The 26,294-nt window shown below is 43.5% G+C and overlaps 3 protein-coding genes across 5 annotated transcripts in view; 1 reads left to right on the top strand and 2 right to left on the bottom strand.

Moving 5' to 3' along the window:
- Nucleotides 1-974: 974 nt before the first annotated feature.
- On the bottom strand, nt 975-20,666 carry LOC135401010 (pre-mRNA-splicing regulator WTAP-like). Of its 3 annotated transcripts, none has more exons than XM_064633099.1 (8): nt 20,051-20,666; nt 16,690-16,735; nt 15,661-15,716; nt 15,518-15,585; nt 14,586-14,710; nt 14,324-14,514; nt 3,914-4,068; nt 975-2,246 (listed from the first exon to the last, which is right to left on the bottom strand). In XM_064633099.1, exons 2-8 carry the CDS (start codon nt 16,720-16,722, stop codon nt 1,666-1,668), a joined length of 1,209 nt encoding a protein of 402 aa, XP_064489169.1. In that variant the 5' UTR covers nt 16,723-16,735; nt 20,051-20,666; the 3' UTR covers nt 975-1,665. The 3 variants fall into 3 exon arrangements, with proteins under 3 accessions (XP_064489169.1, XP_064489170.1, XP_064489171.1); XM_064633100.1 differs by having other exon boundaries at nt 20,347-20,666; XM_064633101.1 differs by having other exon boundaries at nt 20,507-20,666.
- Nucleotides 20,667-20,871: 205 nt separating this feature from the next.
- Nucleotides 20,872-22,921, top strand: LOC135401011 (superoxide dismutase [Mn], mitochondrial-like). The gene is made up of 5 exons (XM_064633102.1): nt 20,872-21,045; nt 21,942-22,129; nt 22,195-22,311; nt 22,427-22,606; nt 22,688-22,921. The coding sequence occupies exons 1-5, from the start codon at nt 21,008-21,010 to the stop codon at nt 22,834-22,836; spliced, it is 672 nt and encodes a 223-aa protein (XP_064489172.1). The 5' UTR covers nt 20,872-21,007; the 3' UTR covers nt 22,837-22,921.
- Nucleotides 22,922-23,168: 247 nt separating this feature from the next.
- LOC135401009 (serine-protein kinase ATM-like) overlaps nt 23,169-26,294 on the bottom strand; it is a 44,821-nt gene continuing 41,695 nt past the window's right edge. Inside the window, exon 61 of the mRNA XM_064633098.1 lies at nt 23,169-24,702. Coding sequence (XP_064489168.1) covers nt 24,536-24,702 — 167 coding nt within the window. The 3' untranslated portion in view covers nt 23,169-24,535. The remainder of the gene's footprint in view (nt 24,703-26,294) is intronic.

Raw genomic sequence — 26,294 nt, 5'->3', positions numbered from 1 at the left:
GCCATATGGCAATTTTTATATTACCTTTTAGCGCATAGCACGTACATAAGTTGAGCTCCCAAACCCTCTTTTTGTTAATTTTATCATGTTTGCAAATCCCATACTTCATCCTGAGTAACCCTACATGCACCACTTATAATAGTACTAACAAATTCGATTAATATGCAAGCAGAGTTCAACTTGAAGAACGTTATTGCCTGGACTTTCTCTTTTTTAAATACTGTTACTACTTGCCATATAGAAAACCTTAGTGCAATGTCGCATGCATATTTCGTATGCTGATTTCCGGCGTAGGAACCGCAAACTAAATAATTAAGCACAAGCAACTTACGTCGATATGTTGCACATGTGGTAAACAAAAACTTTTCAGAGATGCGAAAGTAGATAATATAGAATAATTTCATGAAAACATAACACGAAATCACAGAGGAAATTCGTACTTGATGCCTCAGACTAACGGTGTTCAGATGTCTGCGCAGAGCCGAAAGCTGTGGCAGACGACAATCACGTGAAATATTGTACGACTGCAACAAAGCACAATATCTGTTTTTATGGCAATACTTGTCAGTATTACTCAAAAATAGTAACTACTCGCACGCACTTGTAAGCAAATTGTTATTGTGTCACAAAATACGTTTGAGACTGTTTTCAAGGGTTTCGTCTGCTATGTCTGCGCCAGTCACGTGCCGTAAGCGCGCTCTCTTGGTTGGCTCTTGTGGACCTTGTGGAGCTGCACCTCCTTTTGTCGCTAACTCAAGGACCGTTGTCGGGATGTAGACAGCACCCACGTTTTTTTTTTGTCCCCTTCCCCGCATTCATCACGTATGGTATCACAAGTACTTCCTGATGGGTAGGCGAAAACATGGAGATGTAAAATTTTCTCTTCTATTATCAACGCCCGACAACGCCAAAAATGCAACGACACACAAATGAACAGAAAACGTTCCACCGCAAACACATGACACACAAACAAATGACCTTAGGGAAGGTGACTTCTGCACTAGATGCAGTTTATTTTTTTAATTGAACTGACTAATGAACAGATGAGTTGCACAAACAGCTTCCAGTCTTCAAAACAAAATATAAAATCAGTTACCGGACACTGTTCATAAACAGTTCAGCAACAAAAATATGGGTTTCATATTACAGCATGGGTACAGAATACCCAAAGTCATATGCATCATGCTGTGGTCTCCACGTAGCTCACTGAGGTCTTTTTTCGCAGAGGCAGGCGGTTAAAATGACGCAAGCCCAAGGTGGCGTCAGTGCAAGAGACAGAATGAAAAATGGTCCATGTAATCAGTGAATCGCTCATATCTGTCCTCTTCAAGACGTAAAACTGACAAATATGACATCAATGTATGCACAAATTCAGATGCTGTCTGGAATGAAACTTGAACACTGCAATGAAAATGCTGTGGCAGCTCGTACCTTTTGTCTTTAGAAAGAGAAAACAGCACTTTTGTTACAGAACTTTTGAATGAGCATGAAACTTCCGATGCTTCACAAAAGTAACTCATTATAAGGTGGGAAGAAAAAGAATGAAAGAAGCTAAGCTGCTTTTGACAGCAACCAAATGCAAAGCCTCTAGTAACATTTGCACATGACAGTGATGTACACTAGGCACATCCCATGGCTGCCCCATCCCACTGTACAGCCTGCCCATCACAGTTCCTGCTGTTCATCCCCAGCCAAGGAGTCCGACAGTGGCGAGCCATCCTGATGCCTCTCTTTGCCCACCAGTGACCAGCAGGCAAGAGTCTGTGCCACCTGAACTTCAGTGTCCGCGTCTATCTCAAGAGCCGCAACTTTGGCCTCTGGCCCCGATTCCCCACCCTGCTCACGTGCCCTTTTTCTTGTCCGTGGTGCAGCTGCCCTGCGTGGTGCTGCACGGCCCCCTTTGGCAGGTACCTTCTTAACCACCACCTTTGGCCCCCCCTCACTGCCCTCTGCTGTCCTGGCATCAGGTCTTGCTTTGCTTTGGTCATCAACTTCTTCATCACCAACATGTCCATTTTGAATGGAGTCCTCCTTGTCATTTGTGGCAGCCGGAGACTCTGACGGTGGATTTGGGGAGGTCTTGACAGACTCCCCATTGGCAAGAGGTCGCTTCTCTGAAGCAGCAGCTGCAGCCTGGAGCTTGGCCACCTGTTCCTTGGCCTCGCGTACTTGCTGCTGCAGGAAGTAGATTGTGCTCTGCATACCTTCCACTTCTTCATCCAGCTCCAGAAGAAATTCGTCTTGTTCTGCAATGTAAGCATAGGGTTGTACATGGAGCAAGAACATGCAAAACATTACTTATGGGTTTGGTTCACAAAGCAGTGTGTCTGAACTAGAGATGTCATATGTTAGGCAAGCCGGGGCTGAAGCGAACGTTTCACTGCGTTTGCATGTGCCGCGGCCCACGGGCCGGGCCGAGCTCGAGCTTTCAGGTAAGGCCGGGCCCCTGCAGTGCTCTAATGCACGCACAGCATGGGCTGAAAACACCGATGCACGAGCTGAAACAACGTTCGCTACTTAGCGCCGAAGCAGGAAAGAGTCCGGCATAATCCGAAGTCTGAACGTAGTGTTCCGTATGTGCACGGTATGATGTGCACTGCTGCATTTTTCGATACAGATTCAGTGAATTGTAGCCCACAACAGTTTTCGCGAATGTTCCACTGACAACATTTATCTTCACGTCCTTCGGACAGCGATGCCAGTCTACTTCGTAACGCGCACTATGTTTTTCACCGGGACTGCTCCATGGCGTGGCACATGCGTACTCGCGCACGTTTGACTAAAAACACTGATGCACGAGCTGAAGCGTCGTTCACTGCTTAGCGCCGAAGTACAAGAGAGTCCGGTATAATTTTGATTGTAGCTTCGTAGTGGAATCAAATTTTTGAATTATGATAACAAGTATGAAATTAACATAGCGTGTAACATTATTTGAAGTGAGCTTGTTTTTGCATTTCAGTGCCCCTTTAATGTACGAAGACAGAAAAACTTGCAGAAGAACATCACTTAAGCAGCACGCGGATGTGTACTTTGAACCATGACAATACTAGATCATAACAACCATGTCATAATCGGCAACTCCCATGCACGAGCCGCACTCTGCATGATCCGCTATGAGTGCTACACATCGGCCCAAGAGATCTCCGTCATGATTGGACAACAGAAATTCGAATTTTGAGCGTGCGGAAGACGCTGAAGCAGACATGCAACTACCACAGCAGACGACAGCAACAGCTCCTATGAAAACGTGTAGAATGATGATAATAATCAACTTTAGCAAATAGCATCTCTCGTTGGACATCTGTCACTTGTACAAATATACTATGGTAATCTGAAGTACAAGGTACTCTAGATATCGAGGAAGCAATAACGGGGCTGATTAGTAGCGCCACCGCTAGCTTCCAAAATGCAGCACTGGGTGCAAATGAGACTCCACATTCATAGTCTCAAAATTAAGTTGTTTGTTCGGGTCCTCCCGTACACGCATGGGAGGCTAGCAATTCGGATTGGCCTTGGGCGACCACAAGTCCCCAAGGTCAAGGGAGGCCAGTGGGAAACAAAGGACGCAGGGGGAAACAACCGGAGTGAGTGGGCAACGGCAGAACAATCGAACAGTGATGGGCAGTGTGTGGACGTGTTGTGACTCCGTTGTGCAAGGGATTAAAGGAATGTAAATCACATCGCTTGTGTCCAAGTCATTCTGGTTTGGCAGTAAGGAACTGCTTGGGCTATCAGAGCACCCACAGTAGGGCTAAAGGCCAACTGGAGGCAATAATCCACAAGTTTTACAAACATGTCGTATGAGGTATGCTATGCATTTTTGTGTATGCAAGCAGGTCAGCTGTTTTTGCAGCTCCTCAGTTTTCCTCTTTCCCCTATTGCCCATGGAATGACACCTTTGGATAGCACTTACCAGTTTGACTCTTCTTCATTTCCTCACTGAAGCTTCGTTGCAGGGCCAAGTCTCCCTCAAGCTTAGCCATGCGCCCTGATGAGATCATCTTACCCAGCTCTTCATTCTCTTGGTACAGCAGCCGACATTTCGCCATCAACCGCTTGCCAGTGTTGCTGTTGGAGGAAGACACAAGCGCCTTTCCAGATCACACAAACACACCACAATGATATGTGCTGCTAGCTGCCAAGATGATTCACAAGCACTGGATTGGTGAGCTGTGCCTCCACACAGTGTTGCTGCTGTGCATGATTTCCTGAAATGGTACCCCAGCTCACTCAGGCACAGGGACGTGTGAAAGCACTCCGGTGCTCTCCAAGCAGACGTTGCGCTGCGACGATTGGTGGGCACCCATACAGGAATTACGTGGATGCACTGGAAGACTGCACTCTTCAAGACATGTGTGGCACAAGATGCAAGACAAGCTGGCTTCCACGACGAAACTCAGCACACGTTGATGGAGCCCCTTTCATGCACTGAAGAATGAGCTAGAATACCACCTCTCACAATTTCTGCTTCCTTCTCAGCTGGCAGCTTCTTGAGTTTCTCATGCACTGCAGCTGTTATTAATTTCCTTATGCTATACATTTTTGAGTCAACACATGGTGACGACAGCAACAGAAAAAAGAAAAATGGTAAGGCAAAACTCAGTGACTTCTAAATCATCTCGGCAACAGCAACACTAACAAACTCTTAGATGTCATGAAATGGCACATAATATGTGCAGGATAAGTACGAGGCACCCTCTAGTGAACGATTAAAGTTAAACACATTTTCTTCAACATACAACGCCTGCCGGAATGAACCAACTGGAGTTCCCTGAACAAATTTCATTCCGTGCTTACCACTGTAACTCAAGGCATCTAACTCTTGTACAGTGGTACGTAGTCAAATTGCAGATGACTATCACAGTACTAAAAATGATAATGCCGCAGAATTCTGCACCGTCACATTTGCTCCTTGGCACACACTGGCATGTGGGTATGTACCTGGGGTTTTAGTGGACACTGCACTAGTTCAATGGACCCGAATATTAATTATACCGGAACAAAGGAAACAAACTGAAAGCACCACAAGCCCTTATATCATCGCAACCAAACATGCAACACATCAGGCTGCAGTAGCCTTCATCAGTGCCAACAAATCAATGCACAGATATAATGTGCGCAGCGGTATTCCATTGGAGACTTTTGGATACGCTTCAATGTCAAACAACAAAATTGTGTTTCGGTATTGGAGCCCAAGATTTCTGGCAAAAAATTATAAAACACACAGTAACTTCTAATGGCTTCAGCTTCCCCTAAATGACTTGTAACATTCAAAACTATCACAGGTTGCCCTGAAAGTAACATGTTTCAACTAAAATATGTACAGTGGTACACCATGCAAAAAGGCCAGAGCGTGGTCAAAAACACAGCGACAACACGAACATAACAGCTCAAAGCAGTGGTCTCGCAGGCGAAACACACACACAGTCAGTGCAAACTATGTACATTTACCTGTCGGTTTCACCTGCTGCATGTACTCCTGCTCAATGTCAAGATACCGACTACGTTGTAACTTCTGCGTTTTTGCCCACGCTCAAGCATTTTCACTATGGGGTTCATCCACCAGACTGCCTGTACCCCCACCATTTTATCAGTGTTACCCAACTAACAGGGGCTCTGTCACCATAACCATCTCAACCTTCGTAGACGATTTGTCGCAAACATTTTTTGGAACCTGATACTTTCCTGCACGATTTTGTCACGTCACTAGAACAATTTTCCTTTTGTGCCACGTCCAGTTATAACTGCAGTAAATGCTGGTACTGTCAATTACTATATTTTTTTTTCTCTCCGCCCCATTACAGGGAAGGGAGGGGTGTCCCAAGGAATGTCCCGGGGTAACTCTGGCGGACATATGAAGGCTATTCAAGGCAGATGAAGGAAAGGTGCCCAGATCACTGCATGTGCATCTGGGGTGACCACAGTCTTGGAGATAAAACAGGTTCCATGGTACATTCCACTGCAGATTCCTTCAGTGGTTTCCAATGGTCGATGCCGCCATCTTATGCACAAAATGGATGCTCACTGCTTTCTTTTTCCCATTTAGAAAGTACACACTGTGTGACAAGTACTGCCAACATCCTTGATGTACCTCGAAGACTACAGACTTCCCTCAGAGCAAAATATTAAACCGATCGTTTCACACAGGTCCGCATCTTTATGGTCAATTTATGCTGGGACTGCATTGGGCAAATTTCTGAGGCAGATCTGTATAAAGGAATAACAATGTCGACTAAACTTGCAAGAAACTGAAGCATTAAATTTGGTAATTGTTATTGATCCCAGATTGTGGTGTTGGTCACAACTAGTTGACCTAAGCCAACAAAAACAACAATTTTTCTGAGCAATCTTAAAATCAGGGTACAGCAACACCAGAACTACAGAAACCTGCTTGACTGTAGTTTTTCCCCCCAAAAAATGAGAAGCTTGAAATCGTCCCTCGTGTTACGATTGAACACATGGCATGCAGAATGGCATACAGGCTGTTGGTCTGACATATTGCCTATCGAGCATCACTGCATCACTTCCGCCTCACCTTCATGAAGAAGTGTAATAACCATTTAACGTCACTCAGTTGCATGGCACCCTACCACCCAAAAACCGACGCACTTTCAAACATCACTTTCCAATACACACAAGGGCATAATATAATCTGTGCCAAACATCTCTCATTGGTAAAAAAACAGAACAGAACAGTGAGAGAAACTGTATATTCTGTGACAATGGCAAATGGTCCAATTTATAAGGCGTGTTCGATTTAGCTTGGAAATACTTCAAATACGTACATTCGTGTCACCCTGTATTGGATCATGACAGTACCTTGTACCCAACATGCCGGGTTCATTCCATCCTGTTCTGCACAAGTCACCACCTTTGTTACAATTCTGGTCGAGTAATGTATGGGGGAAAATACAGTACTTTGTGTACAATGTTGTGGCAACAAGTTTTCATCCCTTACAAAGCACGAGACTGTGTTGTTCTATGAGACAGAGAATGTGACTAACACTAAAAAATTATCCTGGTTCTCAGGAGCCAACTCTTCATCAAAAGTAATGGTTCAGTGCTGATGCTCCAGTACAGTTTCAATAAAGTTCCTAAAAATTTTATCACAACTGTGAAGATCAGCATGAAGTGTTGCATAACTACACAGAACGACTGTTACACAGGCGAACAGTTGCCCAACATCCAACCCTGAAAGCTGACATCTTTCTGCTTGCATCAGACTTGTTCTGTGATTCAGTGGAACAAATAATTTGTAATGGCCAACTGACATTCAAGAACAATATACGGAGGAAAACTCGTAGTGGAGAGTACACATGCCTTTCTCAGAGCCTGGTAAGATGTCATATTTTAAATGTTAAGCACGAAAGTTTGAGACAACGAATGACATTGAACTGAGCTATATGAAGCAAAAAGCAAAGCCAATGACTTTGTTAATGTCACCACCCATAGCACGCCTAACACAAGACAGTGCAACTGAGACACGAGTACAGTATACCGACTGCACCGAATGCCATGTTTTCCATTACGAAATGTCAATGCACTACAACAGGGCTGATACACATGGTATTGGCTATTATTCAACGCTTATGAAACGATCTCCAGCTTAGCAAAACAGTATATAAAATTATATATTAAACCATTATTAAGCATCATTGAACTTATTTTGATTGGGATCAAGCATATTCTAATTTTTGCTGGTCAGTGTCATGAAAATAGCTGAGCGCCTGCGGGTGGGTGCAATGCGCTTCGATAAGCCAGAAAATCATCTGGGCCTCACATCAGGAAGGGCACATCCATTTTCTAATATTATTTATTTTATCATCATATTTTATGTTATATATATTTTACAGATGTGCCAACCGAATCCGCGAATCCTAGGCAGTGATTCGAGATTCGCGAATCCGAATCCCAGTGCCCCAAACGGCAAATCAAATCTTTCGAATCCACCAACCATGTTTGTTTCTTACTTTTCAAATTGGCACCTCCGGAGTCCCCCGAAAGCCTCATTGGTCGACAGATGTTTTCTTGTTTGTTTGTTTACTTTGGACTGAAAGAGTTCAGGCAGGAACTGTTACATTACAAGCTTAAAAGTAACCTGGTTTTGCTTGCGATTGTTGCTTAGTTCTAAGAAATAATTCAGACTCGAGAATTTATGCATTTCTTGCAGTCAATGACAAACATGTTAAATAAATTATGTGTGTATATTTTCTCCTGAAACTGAAGCATTATTTAATTTGTTTTTCGTTAAACAAAGGTATCACATTCTGCTTCAAAACACTTTTAACTAGAAGTGTTTTTTTTTTCTTTGCTTTTTAAACTCTTTTCAAAGAATGGATTCGAAAGATTCGTGGATTTGTAGCACCTTCCTTGGATTCGGATTCGCAATATTTTGGATTCGTCCCATCTCTAATATATTTATATTCTTCTATAGTATAGAGTAAATTTTTTTATGCGGTGTAGTGCAACCTATTTAGCTGCACATGTGCTTGGGTAAACACTGTGAAACCTTCTCTTGTAAAGCTCAGTGTTTAGAAGCTACATTTTTGCAGGAAAAAAATGCTAAAATTTGAGCGGCTGCTTCTTTCCATGCCAGAATTTGAGCTTCTACGGTTACAGCTACAGCTGCTAAAGCAACAGCACAAGTGGCCCTTCACTCACAAGCCCCTTGCCAAAAATGTTGACTGACTCATCCGAGCAAGTATAGCAAGTAGAAAAGCAGCAGAAAAGCTAAATCGGCATAGTTCACTCTTGCTGCACTTTTCTTTCGTAAGCATGACATAAAGTCTAAACCACAGCTTGAACATATTATATACAAACACAGGTAAATAATGTAAGGTTCCAAAACCTGTAAAACACGAAGTGACAGTTCTGGAATGCTGAACAACACCTGCAGTCCCTACCATGCCACAGGTACGGCCCAGTGCCAACGGCCACATAGCCTGCTAGGAATAACAAACATTACAAGAAAGAAACAAGTATATGCACCAGTAAAATTACTATGCTACTGCTATGATGCTGGTGGACATGAACCACGAGCATTAGCCCAGGAGGATTATCACCCTGTGTCGTGTGCACGCTTATTTCTCAACACATCTATTTCTAGATTAGCCCCTCTTTTTATGACAGTGAATCTCACGTTTCACATTACACGAACGGAAGATGCTAAGGTTGTGGAAGATACAAAATGCTTTTGATATGTATGTGAATCAAAATTGGTTGCACATTATTTTACACATGGCTTACAAGGAACAACATTTCATTGCATCCTTTCACAAGCATCCAACACAAAAGGAGCAGGATCCATCTGTCGCATCATGCATGAGTTATGAGCGAAAGAAACCGCAATGTAAAACGCTGCACGGGCCTGAATTTACCAGTCGGACCCAAGTCCGACCGAGGCCCGGCTCGCGGATGCAATGTGGCGGTCACTGTACACGGCAAACAGCGTAAACCACACATACTTGGAACGCTCAAGCGCAGCTGTTGATGTGGTTTGTACTTGTAGCAACACATGGGCGTCAAGTCTAGCGCGCCTGTCCACGGTGCATGCCACAGCGAGGGCGAGATCCGCAACATGGCGAAGTCGAGAATAACTCTATGTCTATGTTGTAGCGTGCTAGCAGAAAGACTGAGGGAGCACCCAGGTACGTGGTTGGTTCCATTTTCAAACGTATGTTGAGGATTGAATACTGCGATAAAATGGCTCACAAAACGTCGGCCCAACTGAGGACCGAGAACTCTGCGGCTGAACACAAGCCCGCGGTCAAAATGACTTTGTGGCCAGATTTCGGCCCGCTGGCTGTGCCGGGCTCAGGTTGTCGTGCCAGCCTGGCCCTTGCCGTGCTCTACCGCAATGGACGCTTTCCCTCTTCCTCTCCATCTCAAGAAGGTCGACAATGCAGAGAGGCCGCGGATTGGTCTCCTCAAATGATCCCCCGCGATGATTTGGACAAATCATTTGAGAAGACCAATGGGAGCACGCTCCACACTGTGGGCTTTCTTCAGAAGGGGGAGGGAGATGGAAAAAGTGAAGTGCAGGTTGTTTCCTCACACATCACGAACGACACAGCCGATGAACCCTGTTCCTTTCATGTTGACGTCGAGGAAATGGATAAATTTTTGTGCTCGATTGCCCTCTAAATGCACTTGCAATTCTGATTTGTTATTGTTCCCAATTGGTGTTATGTATAAATTTCAGCCATGGTGAGACGGTGTGCATCCATTAATGCCTCTGGCTCCCAAGCACGTACAAGACACGTGGCGGGCTTGAAAGACTGCTGTTGTGTTTCAGAGCGTAAATGCAAGAGTGTTGTGCACCCAGCCAGTCTGTGAAGTCACAGAAGGCAAGCATAAAATTTTCACTTCCTGCCGAATACAACCAGTGCTGTTCAAACTTGTTACGAGTGGCAAGCTGACTCCTTGACATACATGAACATCATCAAATCAAAGTAAAACAGACAGAGTAAATGTACACGATGCCCAAGCGCCCTTGCTGTGCACAAAGGTGGAAGATGGTGCCAGAGTTTGCAGGTTGTCCTCTTCATGAAGTGCAGCCACGGTTGAGTTTTTAGCCTCATGCTGAACCAATATGCATTCGAGTTAGCATTCATAATGCAACAGTCGACGTCACCAAAACACAAAGGATTGGCACACTGTACATACTTGACCTTGCATACAAATAGTTTGTGCCTTAAGACCAAAGGATCTTCTGCAACTTTTTCTCTCTATTGCTGCTGATCAGTTGAGTTTCCAGCAACTATCGCAATGATGTGCCAAACAATTCTGAGGTCTGAACGAACTGCCGTATTTACCTGCATCATTTGCACGCCCCTAGCTTGGCAAGAAAAAAAAAAAAAGAAGAAAAAAGCGAAAGATTCGCGCACCCGCATCTTCGTCCAGCACCTCTCAGCGACAGCGCCGATTGGTTTCTGCTTACGGTGCGGCTTTCACCACAACGTAAGTATTACCAAAGTTATTGCCGTGCTTTTGTTCGGCTTGCGCAGTGCGTTCAGACGATGGTCCAGTGAAGCAATGGAACGTATTGTCACTTGGTGCGGAAAGGTCTATGGTCTCCAGTCGTGATATATTTTGTGTAGAACGAAATAAAATAAATGAAATGAAAGAAAGGATGGAAAAACATCCCATGAACTTAACGCAACGGGGCAAATTTCACAAACATAGCACGCTTTCGATTGTCAGTGTGAGTCGCGGCGACTTCTGGCAACGGCGCAGCGTCTCGCTGCATTTCACCAGTAGGGTGAGTGGGTCCGACATTTTGCTTCCTGACCGTGTCACCGCCGCCGGTAGGCTCAGTAAGCCAGTATCCAATGCGACGAATGCCAGGAGCCAATGCGACCAAAACACCAAAATTTGGGAATATCGTAACGAATGTTCACGTGCATTTTGCGACCCCCCACCAACTTTTCGACTTTTTTTGGGGAAAAAACTGTGCAAATTATGCGAATACAGTAGTTCAAATACTGTTGTTGCTATTATTGCACCGTTCTATATGTTGTCTAAAAGGTGACAAAATGGTAAGCAAAGGTCAGTGTACCATTACAAAATACATCAAATAGTCAATGCCTAAAAATGTTGTATGACCACACAAAGGCACTCTACCCAATAATAGGGATAGGTGAAATAGTAAACAATTCAAAACAAAGATATAGTACCACTGCAACATATGAATACCATTTCTATACAATGAGCTTTGTACATCAGTGGCAGTGCAAGATGCAATAAAAAAAAAAAAAAAAAAGATACGCTTCAGACAATAGTGGAATGTTCAACCAACACACGCCTTCACACAAGAAATGCGAATACAGTCGAGCCCATTTATGACGACATTGAGGGGAACGCTAAATCTGGATGTTATATCAGAGCTATCTTTATAGTATGCAGGCTTTCGCGAAATCGCCGGTCGGGATCACATGAACGATGTAGAACGGTACAAATAGAATGCCGCAGAAGATGCACATTTCTTGAGAACGCAAAAGCATTTTATCTAGCTGTGAACTGACACAACTGTCAAAAAGCTTTTCCAAGGACAACATAACCGCAAGGTGCCACATGAGGCTTCACACCTTTTGAGATCGACAACTTTGTCCATTACTTGTCATCCAGTGCTGTGGTCATCATCATTCTCACTATCAGAACTGCATTGTCCATTAGAACGAGCTCATCCACAGGTAATTTGTCGACGCACGTTTGGGTGGCGACACGCAGCTGTCTGCCAACTCACGTTTTGGAAGGCACGGTACTTCGCAACGAGCTTCTCTACCAACACAAAATCTGAGTCAAGCCATGTGCCTTTCCTCATCGAAACGCACCCCAGAACTGCAGACGCCATGACAGCACACAGCAAACTGGAAGAAAACTTAAGGGCAAGCGAACGACGTGGAGAGGGAGCAACCTCCTGTACATCTCGAGAGCCCCTTCGATGTCGCATGCACACCTTGCAAAGCGGACATCTAATCCCCGTCGGTTATGCACAGATAAACACACCGCGGTCTCACTCACGGTGTATACCAAATTGCAGCCTTCAAATTAGCTGCCTTTTCCAGGTTTTCACTGACTAATTTCAAGAGAACTCCCTGACCGAAACAAAAGGGAACTTGGTACCTGCTGCAACATTTTGATACAGATCTCTTATAAAACAGATCCTTCATTGAGTATTAATGAGGCTGCCCTACTTTTCTGCCTCCGAGCTTGTCGCATTGGCGAACTGCTACCTGCGGCAACGTTGCGCCGCTCAACCACTGGTCGGCACTCGCGATTCGCTGTGCATCGTCACAGCACTTCTCTGCTATTTCCCCCAGACTTGAGCTGCTTTTTGGCAAATTGCCTGACAATCCCCAGTCTTTTCTAGCCACAACAAAATTCCCTGACAATTCCCAGTTTTTCAGGTTGGTAGCACCCTGTCACTTTCATGCTCACGGTGTCTAAGGCTCTTCACGCCCCGCTGGGAGAATTCTAATCGCTGTATGCAAGCAAACGCTTTCACGGTGTGTGCTTCAGTGGTTGAGCTGATGGGAACCAGCAATTTGATTGTAAGTACTGGAGTTAATATTATATCAAAGATCCTAATAAATGGCCCCAATTGTATTGCAAGCCTGCAGAGCACAGAGCAGGTGTTTGATCCCATTGCATGTGCAGCATGCTTCTCTTTTTTTTTTTCCATAGAACTCACATCACACGTCATGGCATGGCTAAAGATGTGAATGTAGAAACCGTGTGCATGTCCTGTGTCATGGGACTGAAAGCAAGTTCACCAGTGGCCACCGTAACTCACGTGCAGGTGTGGTGCTCGCACTTGAACTGTTACAGGAAGAATATTTTCCGCTTATTGCCATGAGAGTTGCCTGCTTTGGTATCATGCTTTGAAAGGTGACTGAAGGCATTTCACTGCTCTGTTAAGGGTACCACAGATACCAAAAAACCTCTAACAATACTGGCGATTTTCACATTCAAGGTAACACTTGAACAACACAAGGTAACCTTTTGTAAAAACTTCAGAAATCCATTCAGCCTGGGCACCCTGCACTCTATACTCATACACAAGTCACGACGTATCCCCATATTAAATTTCTGCAGGACATGTGAATGTTCTCATTAGCTTGCCCAGGGTGGTTCTGACTACTGCACAAGCCACAAAGTGACCTACATCAAAATTTTTCAACACACATCAATGTCTCACAAGGTTACAAGCACAAGAAACAAATTTCTCACAGCAATACAGCAAAAGCACACAACTTCAGACAATTAACAAAGTACACTGCTCAAGTAATGAGGAGTTGCGAGAAAATAAATGTCACATACTTAGCCACCCATGGCCATGGAGAACTCTTTTTGTGCAAATACTGTTACTTATTTCTAACGGATTGCAATTTCCTACCTGCGTATGAAACTGAGCTCGGAAGAGAGTTCTTGTCCGTTGTCTCTAATGTCCCATTTAGAAGACCCGAAAGGTCATTTTGATAACCTCCATACCGAGAAAGGAAACTTGTAATAAGTTGCTTATGCGAGTGTTTGCATCCAGTCTCTGCCAAAAAATGTCCCTCTTGGCAAGAAACGAGAAGTAACCAGTCTCTTGATAATGTCTCTTTCTGCCAAGCAAGGGCAATGCTTGCCCATGCATGCCATATCAGTTCCAGTGATTGTGGACTGTGCGGCACAGTCTCTGGCAGGAGCCGTCCCTTCCCTTACTTTAAGTACCTTCGAGGGGCAGCCGCAGGAACGGGCAGCTGGTTGAGCAGTACTTACGATACGTGGGTGTACAACTAGTATACCGAAAGAAGGAGTGTTGAGAGTCTGTGTGCACCTGTCAGGGGTGAACTTCCAAGCGCTCAGTTCATTCTGGGTCTCCTGGAGGCGGGCACGTGTCGCCTCAACTTCTCTCTTCATCCGGTCGAAGAGCAGGTTGACCGCAGGGTCCAGCAGGGCGGCTCGCAGCTGCTGTGTTGACCCCGAGCCGCCAGGTCCGGTTATGCCCTTCAGCTCCTGTATCTGGTGCTGCACGAGGAATAACACGTTCCGGACTTTATTCCAGCTCCTAAGCAAAGATAGGGGCAGAGTTTACGCACCGCATACTCTTGCATCTCTTGCTCCTTTGTGGTGAGTCGCATGACGAGCACATTCTCGCGGCGTGACGCTTCGAGCTGCTGTTGCTTCAGCTTCTCTTCGGACTCTCGCAGGCTGACCAGCTCCACTGTGGCGAGAAGGAAGTCGATGCTTTACACTTTAAGATAAAACGTATTGCGGCTCCATACAGTAAAAATTATTGAACAACTTATCCCTTTGCACTTAGCCTGCAAACACTAACATTTCGGGAGTTGCATCATGCTGCCTAACAATCAATTTTTTTTTCAAGAGTTGCCACGATTTACTACTGCAAAATTTTACTTAAGTATCTGTCTATAGTTAGGGCATGACTTTTTCGGGTTTTATTTTTGGCCAAATTCGGGGGGTAAATATCGGGTGATATTTTTTATTTGAAAATTAAATCCCGTTACGGCATATTCTGTCGTCAGGAATTCGGGTGTATTCGGGAGATTTTTTTTTGTTCACTAAAAATTTGTCTTAACATGGAACTAATGTTTAGCAACGTTATCAAACTTTATTTTAATGCACGCTTATGAGGGTGCCACACAACCCGGATGTTTTCGGGTAGATTCGGGTTGTACCCGAATTTTACAGATTTCGTTCGGGGGGTAAATATCGGGCGGATACGGGTTTAACCCTGAAAAGTCAGCCCCTATCTATAGTTTGTTGATACTAACAAAGTAATGGGGTTGGAAATATGTAAATGCTAAATAACTGCAAACTATAGGACCTCTTTTTCTCGCACTACACCAGTATGCACACTATAAGGAGCTCTAGTATTATGTTCCACTATCCCGCAGTGGATGATAAATTGTTTCTTTCAACCATAGGGTTGATTTTGTTTTGAAATTGCTTAACGATACATAGTAAGCCACAATTCGATGAAAAAAAAAAATGAAAAAAGAAGACTTACAGTTTTCGGCAGAGTTCTTGCCAGCGCTGCTTTCTAGATGGTCTAAGTAAGTGTCTTGTTGCAGCCACCTAATGAGATTAACAATAGATTAAAGCTATTAAGCACCACATTGCAAAACAGTAGTTACAGGTCAACAAACTTACTTTTCTATCAGCTCTTCCTTTGACAAAAGCTCCAACTCTTCTTTCCGCAGCTGGATCTGCAACAAAAGGTCAAATTAAGTAACCCAGATATTGCATACAACCAGCATCCAGGAATGTGCTCAAATGTCGCATTGGCCCACTGTGTATAGGCAAAAACGTCCGGTGTGTTTCATATACTGAAACATAAGATAATAAGCTGACCTGACCTGTCCCAAGATTAGATGAATGTGTGAATGATAGGGCCCTATGTTTTAGGGTAAAACCCCCAATTTGCACCATCATCACTTGTGGTAAAAACACCGACCCCCCCCCCCCCAAAAAAAAAAACAGAAAACGAACTTTGCAAAATGCCAATTCAGCCACCAATACGGGCATGGGAGAGCACTAAGCATGGAACATTCAGCACAGCTGTTCTGCATCTTGTGTCAATCTGAAATGCGAGAAGCGCTCTTTTTTTATTTTCCACCCAATATCACCTGGTTTAACTGTTTTATGGCTCCTGAAATAAAACCAGGTTTTTCAACAAAACAAACTAAAACACAAGGGTCTAGTGACAGGCAGTGCCCTGTGCAACAGAGCAAGCAATTGATGCTTCCTTGCTTGCCAAGCTCAAAGCTTCCTTACTAATTTCAAAGTATGGTCTAACAACCCAAAGGATCATAATGAAAGCTGTTATGCAAAATATGAGGCCTTATGGCCTTTGGTACTTTTCTGTGCTACATGAGACCACATCCAGAGTAACTTTGGAAATCACTAGCAGGCAATAAAGCCTTCCCCTCTTTTTGTGAGAAAGCAAGCAGCAGTGTTTTTTGCATCACCTCCATTGTTTGATGCAACACAGGTTGTGGCACACTTCTAAAACATTTTAAATGTCCTGATGTTATTTCCCCATCCTCCCACATGATACCTACAACTACGGTTACATGTTTTCATTTCAGATCATGCTGAAAGAAGCCTAGATAAAGTTAGTTTTGGTCAGCTTTTATCTCTCCCTTTTTTATATCACGTAAGAATTCCAGAGCTACTCACTCTCTTGGGTGGCTGCACGTCGGTGCCCACCATGTTGAAGACCAACCTGCAAGGATGCAGAGTAGCAATGTTAGTCTGTTCAAAATTTTGAAGTTATGCGCTATACACATGCTTTTGCACACACATAACGTGTGATTTATGCCAGTGCTTCCCAAAGTGTGGGTCACGATCCCCAGGGGGTACAGCGGGGGGTCACAAAACTGCTTGGGACCTTGAAATAAAGTGACAGCAAATGACGTCCTTAGACAATGTTCTGCCCACTATTCTGGGTCACGAAGAAAAGGTCGTGGGACTGCAGCGCGACGTCTAACAAACAAGCTCACTTTAGGAAATAGGAACAGCCAATCCTGCTGGAGTTTTCTTTTCCTTCTTTTTGTGATGGTTTCTACCCCGGCTGGTTCACTCTGACCATATTAACTCTCAAATTCAGCTTCAGCATCAATTTTGCATAATACTGTTCATGCACCGAAATCGCAAAGCTTGTGGCATCGCAAAAAGCCATGGGGGAGGGCGGGTTATGACGCAATATCTTATATTTTTTATGGGTCGCAGGATAGAAGAGTTTGGGAAGCATTGATTTATGCACTTGCACTTGATTTATGCCGGCTCCATACACAAGTGCAAACTTCAGCTTTGCTATTTTTTAACATTGTAAAATTTTTTATGTAAAGCTTTGAAATGTACATTTTACCACGTGTGGCTTGTAACAGACAGAATACAACGAGCAGTGATCAAAGTGGCAAAGTGAAGTGTTTTCAAACCCACATATTGAACAGGTTGTTAGTTATATGGTTGTAGTACATCATAAATTTGTTGTTATTATTGTCTGCAGCATTAAAGCGATTGTGACCAGTGTTTGGGGATTTGAGGAAACAAATTGGATTTAAATCAAGTTCGCAGTTTGCAGAAGGCGCTAAATGAAATCCAAATAAAGTCCGGATTTAAATTTATTCGAGTAAATCAAATCATTTCAAATCCATCACAAATCCGGAAGAGAAATTAACACTGCTGAACAGTTGTGGAATGACTTGAGAATCGACTGCAGTTTTCAAAGCTCAGATTTTTTACACAGAATACCTAATTACTAACAGGAATTCGTAACAGTTGCGTAACTAGGAAAAAGAGGCGAAACATATGGAAGCCATCCATTTCAGTGGAGCCCCACGAGCATAAACTGCGGCAAAAAGAAATGGGAACTTGATTGCAGGACGAATGTTGTGCTGCGGGAAACACTGTTTATTACTTCCCTGTTGCTGGTTTTCCTACGGTACACCTGCAACATGATACATTTCTTGCTGTGCAGTATGTACGAACGAATGCGTGAAATAAAGAGATGGGATAGCAGCATAATGACAGCATATTGCAAAAATTGGTGGCAAATAGGAAGGATAAGACACGTTCTAGTGCTTTTTGTTTTTCCTTTGCATGAAGTATAGGCCGTAAATTGACATTAGCAGCGTGCAAGAGCTCGCTGCAGTGTTCGGGAAGTACCACCGAAGAACAAAGTTTTATCCTATGAAGTGTCGCCGAGGCTTTCTCAATAGTTTATATGCCGATGATAGGCAAGCCGGAGCGATGGGCAAGACACGTAAACAACACAACACAAGGGCTCAAAGCCCTCGTGCCCTTTGCCAAAGCCCTTTGAGTCCTCGTGTTGTGTTTACATGTCTTGCCCATCACTCAGGCTTGCCTATCATGGAGTTCATCAACCAGCTTGCCTGCATTTACGCCATTCTATTTATATGCCGAATATTGAAGTGTGTTGGACTTACTGCCAGCATTACATAACAAGGTATAGCAGATGCAGCCAGAGCCAGCGTGCACATCACTCATGCATATAGGCCGAATTTCATAGCAAATGATGCAAATTCCAATCCAAATCCCTAAGCAAAAACGTGATTCAATTCAAATCCTGTTCATAATGAAGCCGTCAATCAAATCCACCAGTCCCTTTTGCGGATTTACATGAAATCCGAGATTTCAAATCCCCAACACTGATTGTGACGATTAAATGCAACAAAACGAGTAAATGCAAAAGACAGTTCTTTGCAATACTTGTGAATACCGCAACTCCTCCAGCCGCGACACCATGGCCGGTATCGCAGCCAGTGAGGTGGTAAAGTTTGTAACGTAATGTTTTCGTCATGGAGATTCTTTCCTACAAATTCCATAATTGCGGGTGTGTGGCAAAAATTGCCTGTGTCGATAAATCTATTTTAACTATCGTGGTTGCAGATCGTACATGCACGGGCACCGTGCGGATGTGGATACTGTCAATCTTATCCGTGCTCACCCCTACCCACAGGCGTTTACTGAATTATTTACGTATGACCGTAATCATGCAACAGTGCCAGTGATGGTACGGTAGACTAGAATTTTGTGAGCCGACACTGCGCTGTGCTCTAACACTGATAAATAGGCAAGTGCACAGCATGCAAAGTGTGGAGGACCATGTCAAGGACACTACAGCGATGTACACATCTAAACTTCAAATAGTCCCGCTCAGCTGAAACATAGCATCGGCATCTGTTAAACACCAGAAGACAGTGCAGTGTTTATAACCTGTGTGTATAGAAGTGTATTGCTCAGGCTCAAGGAAGTGTTGCTCCTTTCTGGTTTTCGTAGTTGAACGTAATAAGGAATAAGAAAACGTTAAATTCTCCTGCAGCACATTTGGCGCCATTCTAATGTGGAATACTGAAACACTTATATACACTGAATACTTATTATATTCATATATAGTGAAATACTATACACTGAAACACTTATTAGACTGCCAACAAACGTGTCGTTCCATAACCGGTTGGGTCTCCCTGACCTCTGGGGAAAATTCCTGATAACTTTCACCAACTTGATTCCTTTCCGACATTGTGTTCAGGTAAAAGGGTGTGTAATGTCCAGTAAGCAAGTTTGTTCTCCCTAAGAAAACCGAAAAAAAAAAAAGGTAAACAAATGGAAGAAACTATATCAGTCTACAGCTATACACTACATCATGGCCCACGCCGCTTCTTCTGGTAGTTTGTGCCACACATGACGTATAGTAACACGTTCACTGTTTGCTTCAAAGGTTGTTCAAACTGATCACCATCGATATTTCTAACACGGCGTGAATGAATGCGCAAGAAGACAACGGCTGGGCGAGGATTTGCGTACGAATCCCCTAGGCAACCGCGGCGCGCTCTCAAACGAATGGTTGACGGCATTTTCACTAAGCTTCGAACACAACCACCTTTGTTGCGTTCTAATGCCACCACATTTTTCACACACGATCCAAACCACAAAGGAAAAATTCCATCTATTGAACCTGTACGTCGCTTTGTGTTTGCTAGAACTAGCATTTGCCATGGCAGAGAGCACTAACCTTCACTTTTCGAGCTGCGGCAAAGTACGGGGACCTCTAAAGACAGTACAGTGTTCACCACTGATGATTAGACCAAACCGGCGCATATTTCGATCAATTCTACACGGCCATCCATCCGGAATCAAAGGCAGTTTACTAAGCGCTGCAGCCAAACCTCGTTTAGGCTTAGCGGCGCCCTCTCTTGAAAGCGGACTGGTTGTGGCGACCCTGTTGCGTTCTACGAAATACGACGTTCCGAGGATCACACGATGCTTAGCTGATGCGTAACACATATACTAGGCGGAGGGGTCACTCACTTTGTGTTAATTGCGCACCACAATAAACGTAATGTCACATAACGTAGCGAACGTAGGCACCATTCCAGTTTGGAGTTTGTTCGTCTGGGCGGGAGGTAGGCCGGAGGTAGGGAATTCAATTCCCCTAAATCTTCCCTGCATAGTCCAGGATTTCCCTTACCCACACAATTTGACGTCTATGCTGAACCACGAATACGGGAACAAGCAACTATTTCCTCGCAAACAGAAAAGCGGTCTACGGCAACAACGACAGCGAGAACGCTCCCAAACTCCAATGCAGCCAAGGTTGTTACGATTGTCACGATTAGGCACAGTGCGCACAGTGTACACTGTATGCACAAAAAAGAGAGAGAGAGAAAAAAAAAGCATATAAATTTTATGCTCGTTGCACTCTATTTTACTTTATTTCTGTGTTTATAATAATTAAAATAAAATCGCATTTGAATCCTCTACAGAATACCGAACCTACGTTGTTGTGTCGTTGTGTTCTCGCGTTGCTATGCAATAATGCGTTCCATTTTCCGGTAAAATACATGATACCGCTTCCGGCAGCCAGTCGTATCGGTTTGGCCGAGTTTCGTGGTTTCGTCTTGCTTGAATTTGCGGCTGTGCGTTCTGTAATACACATTCCTCACGTTTCCTCGACGTAACAAAAGCGAAAATGATCATTTCACGAGCGGCAAGCATCGCTATAAGAAGGTAGCACGTTAGTTCTTTTTTGCAAAGTAGAATGTTTTTGCTGCGTGACCCGTTGACCTCGTGTTGTCATCGTACTGGATTGAGTACTCCGTGCAGTGCCAGATTTAAAGGGGCATAATCCCGGGCCCCCCACCTTCGCAAAATCCACCTTCTATGTGTAGAAAGGAATCCAGTTTTTAAAAATATTTATATGCCTTCAAGAAGTCACTTAAGCTCGGCCAAACAGAATTTTTACACAGTACAGTGCTACTGCAGCATAATTTTAAATTATTTCTACAACTGCGAGTTAATGAATCAAACAGAAACTGTTTAATGTAATTTATTGCGTACATCAACTCAATTCAAGTCTATATTTTCCAAACAAGTTTGTGGGGGAGGTCAGGCAAAAAGCTGCTAGTGTGCAGCTTGACGCGGCCCGACCCCCTGATCATCATATGGATAGCAGTAATATGGGGAGGTCCAAGGATCCCCCTCCTCCCCCAGAAAAAAAAATCTTGCAACACCCCCTGGAATACCGGTCACAGGCGCCACAAAAGCAGCAGATATAGGCATCCCCCCCCCCCCCCCCCCCAAGATCAAAATCCTGGGACCCAGGGTAGGTGACACTGCAGTTAAAATTCTGTGAAATCCTGGCCTTCCTCCAACCATGTAAACCACCATGCACAGTACTGACCATGAAGACGGTCCCCTAAAACGCAGTGGCCCGGGAGCCCCCACCATTATGAATCCGGCACTGATTCCGTGGTAGCATACCTTATGATACAGACATAGTTTTTCACAACTCCTGCTTCTCTCAAAAGTTCAGAATTTCTGTCGATTGGATAAGCTTGCATTGTAACTGGAGTGGTCGTCCCATGCACTATATCTATGCTGACCCGCCATATCTTTTGAACCAGGCTTCAGAATGCGGCAGGATGTTCTGCAAGATCGAAGCATACTCTGCCAGACCTACCGTATGACTACAACGCCTTGGCGCCCGTTATTTCTGGGGACCTTATGCACGTCCACCATGACAAACATCATGCTGCGTACGTCAACAAGCTGAATGCTGCAGAACAGGCTCTGCAGGAGGGACTAGCAAAGAGTAAGACAGCTCAAGCTGATCAACTTCGAAAGCACATTTTATCGTCTTTCCCATATTCTACACAGACTGCCCTCAGACTATTATATCAGCATCCGCACAGATAAAATTCAACGGGGGTGGTCATCTGAACCACAGTATCTACTGGACCAACCTATCTCCTAATGGCGGTGGCGAACCAACTGGTTAGTGTTTTGTTCAAATATAGGAGGAAACTGTCTCATACGATATGATGAACTTTTACAAGACAGCTGCAAACCTGCTACCTTTATTGCACTCTGCATTTATGGTGACCTGCAGGTGACCTTCTTGAGTCTATCAACAAGGATTTTGGCAACTTTGAAACAATGAAGACAATGATGTCAGCCATGGCAGTTGATGTTCAAGGTTCTGGATGGGCATGGCTTGGCTACAATCCAAAAACCTTAAGATTGCAAGTTGCTGCCACAAAAGACCAGGACACTGTTCGGGATGTTGCAGGTACGGCTGCTCACAGACCTCAGTATGTATGATGTAACCTAGTGCAATGGTATTGTTAACCCTGTTTCTTACCATATCTAGGTCTTGTCCCTCTACTTGCAATTGATGTGTGGGAACACGCCTACTATCTGCAGTACAGAAATGTGCGTCCAGACTATGTGAAAGCTATCTGGGATATCATCAACTGGAACAACATTGCGGAAAGGCTGCAGAAAGCACGTGCTGCTTGAGTTGTTGTGTTTAGTTTGTTGTTGCATTTGTACATGTATATGCCGGTGCATAGAACGTTTCAATAAAACAGAAGGGGCAGATAAATGTCTTGTACCTCAACTTATTTTTGCAGGAAAAACTGCTGTTGTAACCATGTGTATCACATGGACTGGGGCTGTGACGTCAATATAGTGGAGTTTATAAGATCAATACAATTGTATCAGCTTCAGGAAGTGGGTCCCACTTGAGGGCAAGTAACTGAACTAATTGCATGTCTTAGAAGTAACAGAAGTATAAAAGTAAAAATTTCCAACTAAATTTCCAACTGAAGATAAAATTCACAATGCAATAGTAAAAATATAGCAAACATTTATTAGACTTGGAACTACATGGAACTAAATGTCTCGTTTATTGTGCTGGCTAACTTGTTCCATGCGCATAAAAGATGTATCACAGATTTATAAAGCTGGGAAGGCTCTGGAATGGTCCGGTCAACGGAAAATACCTGAAATACTGTCTACCATGACCGAGCTTATTTTCCCAAGAAAACATCAGTCCACAGAATAAATGCAAGGAATGCATACACAATGTTTCACCTATGTTGACATTGGATTTCAATAAATAAGTTGCATAATGAAGATACACGTGCAAATTAGTGAAATGTTTTTGTCAATTTGTTACGTTCGTACTTGAGTTTGACACATAGTTTAGCTCATTGAAACCAAAAAGCTTGCAACAAATGTTGCTGGTTTCTTGAAAAAGTGGGAAGACCTTCGTTCTTGTGCCACAGGCCAATTTATGTAGAGCTGATGTGTCGGCGCTTTATTAAGAAAAGAATTGGCAAGAGCTCACTTTGCGGTACGCAACTAAAGTCCACCTCTTTAGTCATTAATCTTTTAAGTATTGCCAACTGCTTTTCTTGTATCTTGCTCGCTCTCTTCTTGTTCTCGCACTGTTCTAAATTGGAACATGGTTGATATAAAGGTTATGGACTTTCCACATTTTCAAAAAGGGGGACTATTTGCTCCAAAAATTTTCAACTTAAATTTATAAAGTCAGGTTAATTAGTGCCATACATAGGCTAAAATTTCTTTTTCAACTCTGAATATAATTCAAGTCAATTCAGTCAAGTTCAGTGAAACAAGAATGCTTGAAATAATTGTACCTGCTTGAGAAAGTATTCTTAATATAATTTGTGACTCTTTCTTTAGTTTGTGAACACATGAGTGATGGCAATGAAACACGGACAGCTTGATATGTACTACACAACTAGTGCAGCACAAATAATCGAGCACACTTGAGTGAAGCTCATAAGGAGGCATCCTTGCCTTTGGCACTTTGTAGAGCATATGTGTAAACAGAAAAGGAACACTATATAACAAAAGTACCTCACAAGATACACGTATACGTTCTACTTGTAAAACCCTACATAAATTAAAAGGTGGAAGAAAAAAAAAACGGACAATCACTCTCCAAAACTTTGAAGGGTCCAGCACTGACATGAACTGTGTGGTGCACTGACTATAACCACTATAGCTTCTGTTGAATATAAGCAGGAAATTTCTAACAAAGAGTTACCTTAACAAGCAATTTAAAAAAAATTGTGTTAAGTAGTCTTGCATACTGACAGTCTCAAGCTCTGCATGCAAAGAATTTCAAATTTGAGGTATAACGGTGTTCTTGCTTCTTTCCTGTGTGTAAACTGAGTGCACAGGTTACTCAAACATACGGCTGCCACCCAGAGAAGAGACGGCATAGATTTGCAGGGTCTATCGCCTGTTGAATCAAGAGGTTCACTTGTCCAGTAACACTCAAAGTGGCGCCCTCTTCGTGGCCCTGTAGCTTCTGCTTGAGGCGCAGCAACACTCTTTGAGCTAGGCGGTTTTCTGTGAAAGCAATGTATACCTTGGTAACCATCAAAGTTGATGAGAGAACACCATATTTTTTTTTTTTACATTAAGGTGTAAATTGCAGTGCGTGTTTACATCTACTGCATGTTTAAGGCCCCGGGTTTTCCGCGATTCCGCGAAATATCGCGGAATCCGGAATTCATCGCGGAATACTTCGTTTGGCACAGAATTTCACGGAATCCCTTATTACTAGGGGTGTGCGGATATTCGAGTTTTCGAATTCGAATCAAATATCAATCACTCAAAGTATTTCATTCGCGAATCGAATACCCAATATTCAGATTTCCGAATATCCGACTAGTCGCTTCGCCGAATACGAACGACACCGCCCGAAAGTGGGCTTCACCTGAAGGTTTCGTGCATGCGGTGAAGCCTGCGTTACGAAACTGCCCATGCTGCAGGACCAGCAGAGATTGATTGTAGTTTAGCGTAAAATAAAGTTAGCCCAAGTTTATTGTGCATACTTCGCCTGAGGAAGGGGCGGCGTCCCTCCCGTGTGCAGTTGAGCGGTGGCAGTGGGGGACTTTGATTTGATGTCTGGGAGTTTGCCTTTAATGACTTAAATAATGCCAATAAACAAAAAGGGTGTCCTGTAACTTCCACAGGGCATGTATTGTAAGCTCCTTCCTATAATCTTCCTATAAAGTTCCTATAAACTCTGTAGGTGCTGAAAGATCTTTCAGCAGGTATAAAATGATTGCAGGTGAGAGACCTTTGTCTTGGTCAGAGGAGAACACAAGATATCATGTATGTAATGCTGAGTCACAACAGTGCTTTCAATCTGTAATTTTATAAAATATTTTTGTTCCCACATTATCCAAGAAAATAGTGTTTCCCATTTCAAGCAGCCGTTGACTGCCTGCCGAGGAAAATTGCGGAATTTACATGTCGGTGCCGCGGAATTTCAAGTTTGCCGCAGCAGAAAACCAGGGGCCTTATGCATGTTTAACTGTGATATCATGCCACAGTGTATGAATGAAAGAGGTATAGAGTGTCCTTTCATCAGGAGAAAGGGGCTACTTGTGCGGAATATGAATAACCGAAATATGGCAATTGTCGAAAAAGCCAGACAGCGTCGGGAATCAAACCAGAACATTTGTGCAGAACATTCTGTCAGGGATCCTGCATCATAACAATGATTCTTCAAATGTGAAAAATACAGTCACCTTTCTAATCAATGTATGCTGTAGGATTTATTATTACCCCAGCGTGGAAATCCAAGTAGTCAATCCGCCTAGTCAAACTAAATGTGTCACATTGCTAAATGAAACTAAAAGCACAAAAGGATTTATATTTAGAGTTTTAGGGTTTAACCCAATTCTTCCCCGAATTGGAGGTTACCTCTTTAGGGTGAAACCCGATTTTTACCCAACAAATTGCCCTCACGAAGACGTCTGCAGGAATGCATACTAACTTGTTTGGCAGCAAACGCAGTTACATCAATGTTTGTACCAAACCAGTACAGTTAGTTTGAGTAACTCAGTCCGATTTCTCCCCGAATTTAGCAAACTGATAGTTTTTTCACCCAAATTCGCAAAGACATGTTTATGTACCCGATTTTTAACCCC

This window comes from Ornithodoros turicata, chromosome 7, assembly GCF_037126465.1.
Source record: "Ornithodoros turicata isolate Travis chromosome 7, ASM3712646v1, whole genome shotgun sequence".
Taxonomy (NCBI): Eukaryota; Metazoa; Arthropoda; class Arachnida; order Ixodida; family Argasidae; genus Ornithodoros; species Ornithodoros turicata.
Note: the sequence above shows the minus strand (reverse complement) of the source record. Positions and strands in the feature narration are given on the sequence as shown.

Bases quoted from the DNA above. Each gene is read 5' to 3' on its own strand.
- LOC135401010 (XM_064633099.1), bottom strand. From the start codon at position 16,722: ATGGTGGGCACCGACGTGCAGCCACCCAAGAGA. The intron at 14,515-14,585 runs GTGCGTAAACTC...TTCCTCGTGCAG, and splicing joins AAGAGATGCAAGAGTATGCG to CACCAGATACAGGAGCTGAA. The intron at 4,069-14,323 runs GTGCACACAGAC...TTCCTCCAACAG, and splicing joins TGGAAGTTCACCCCTGACAG to CAACACTGGCAAGCGGTTGA.
- LOC135401011 (XM_064633102.1), top strand. From the start codon at position 21,008: ATGATCATTTCACGAGCGGCAAGCATCGCTATAAGAAG. The intron at 21,046-21,941 runs GTAGCACGTTAG...CTTTTGAACCAG, and splicing joins GCAAGCATCGCTATAAGAAG to GCTTCAGAATGCGGCAGGAT. The intron at 22,607-22,687 runs GTACGGCTGCTC...TACCATATCTAG, and splicing joins CACTGTTCGGGATGTTGCAG to GTCTTGTCCCTCTACTTGCA.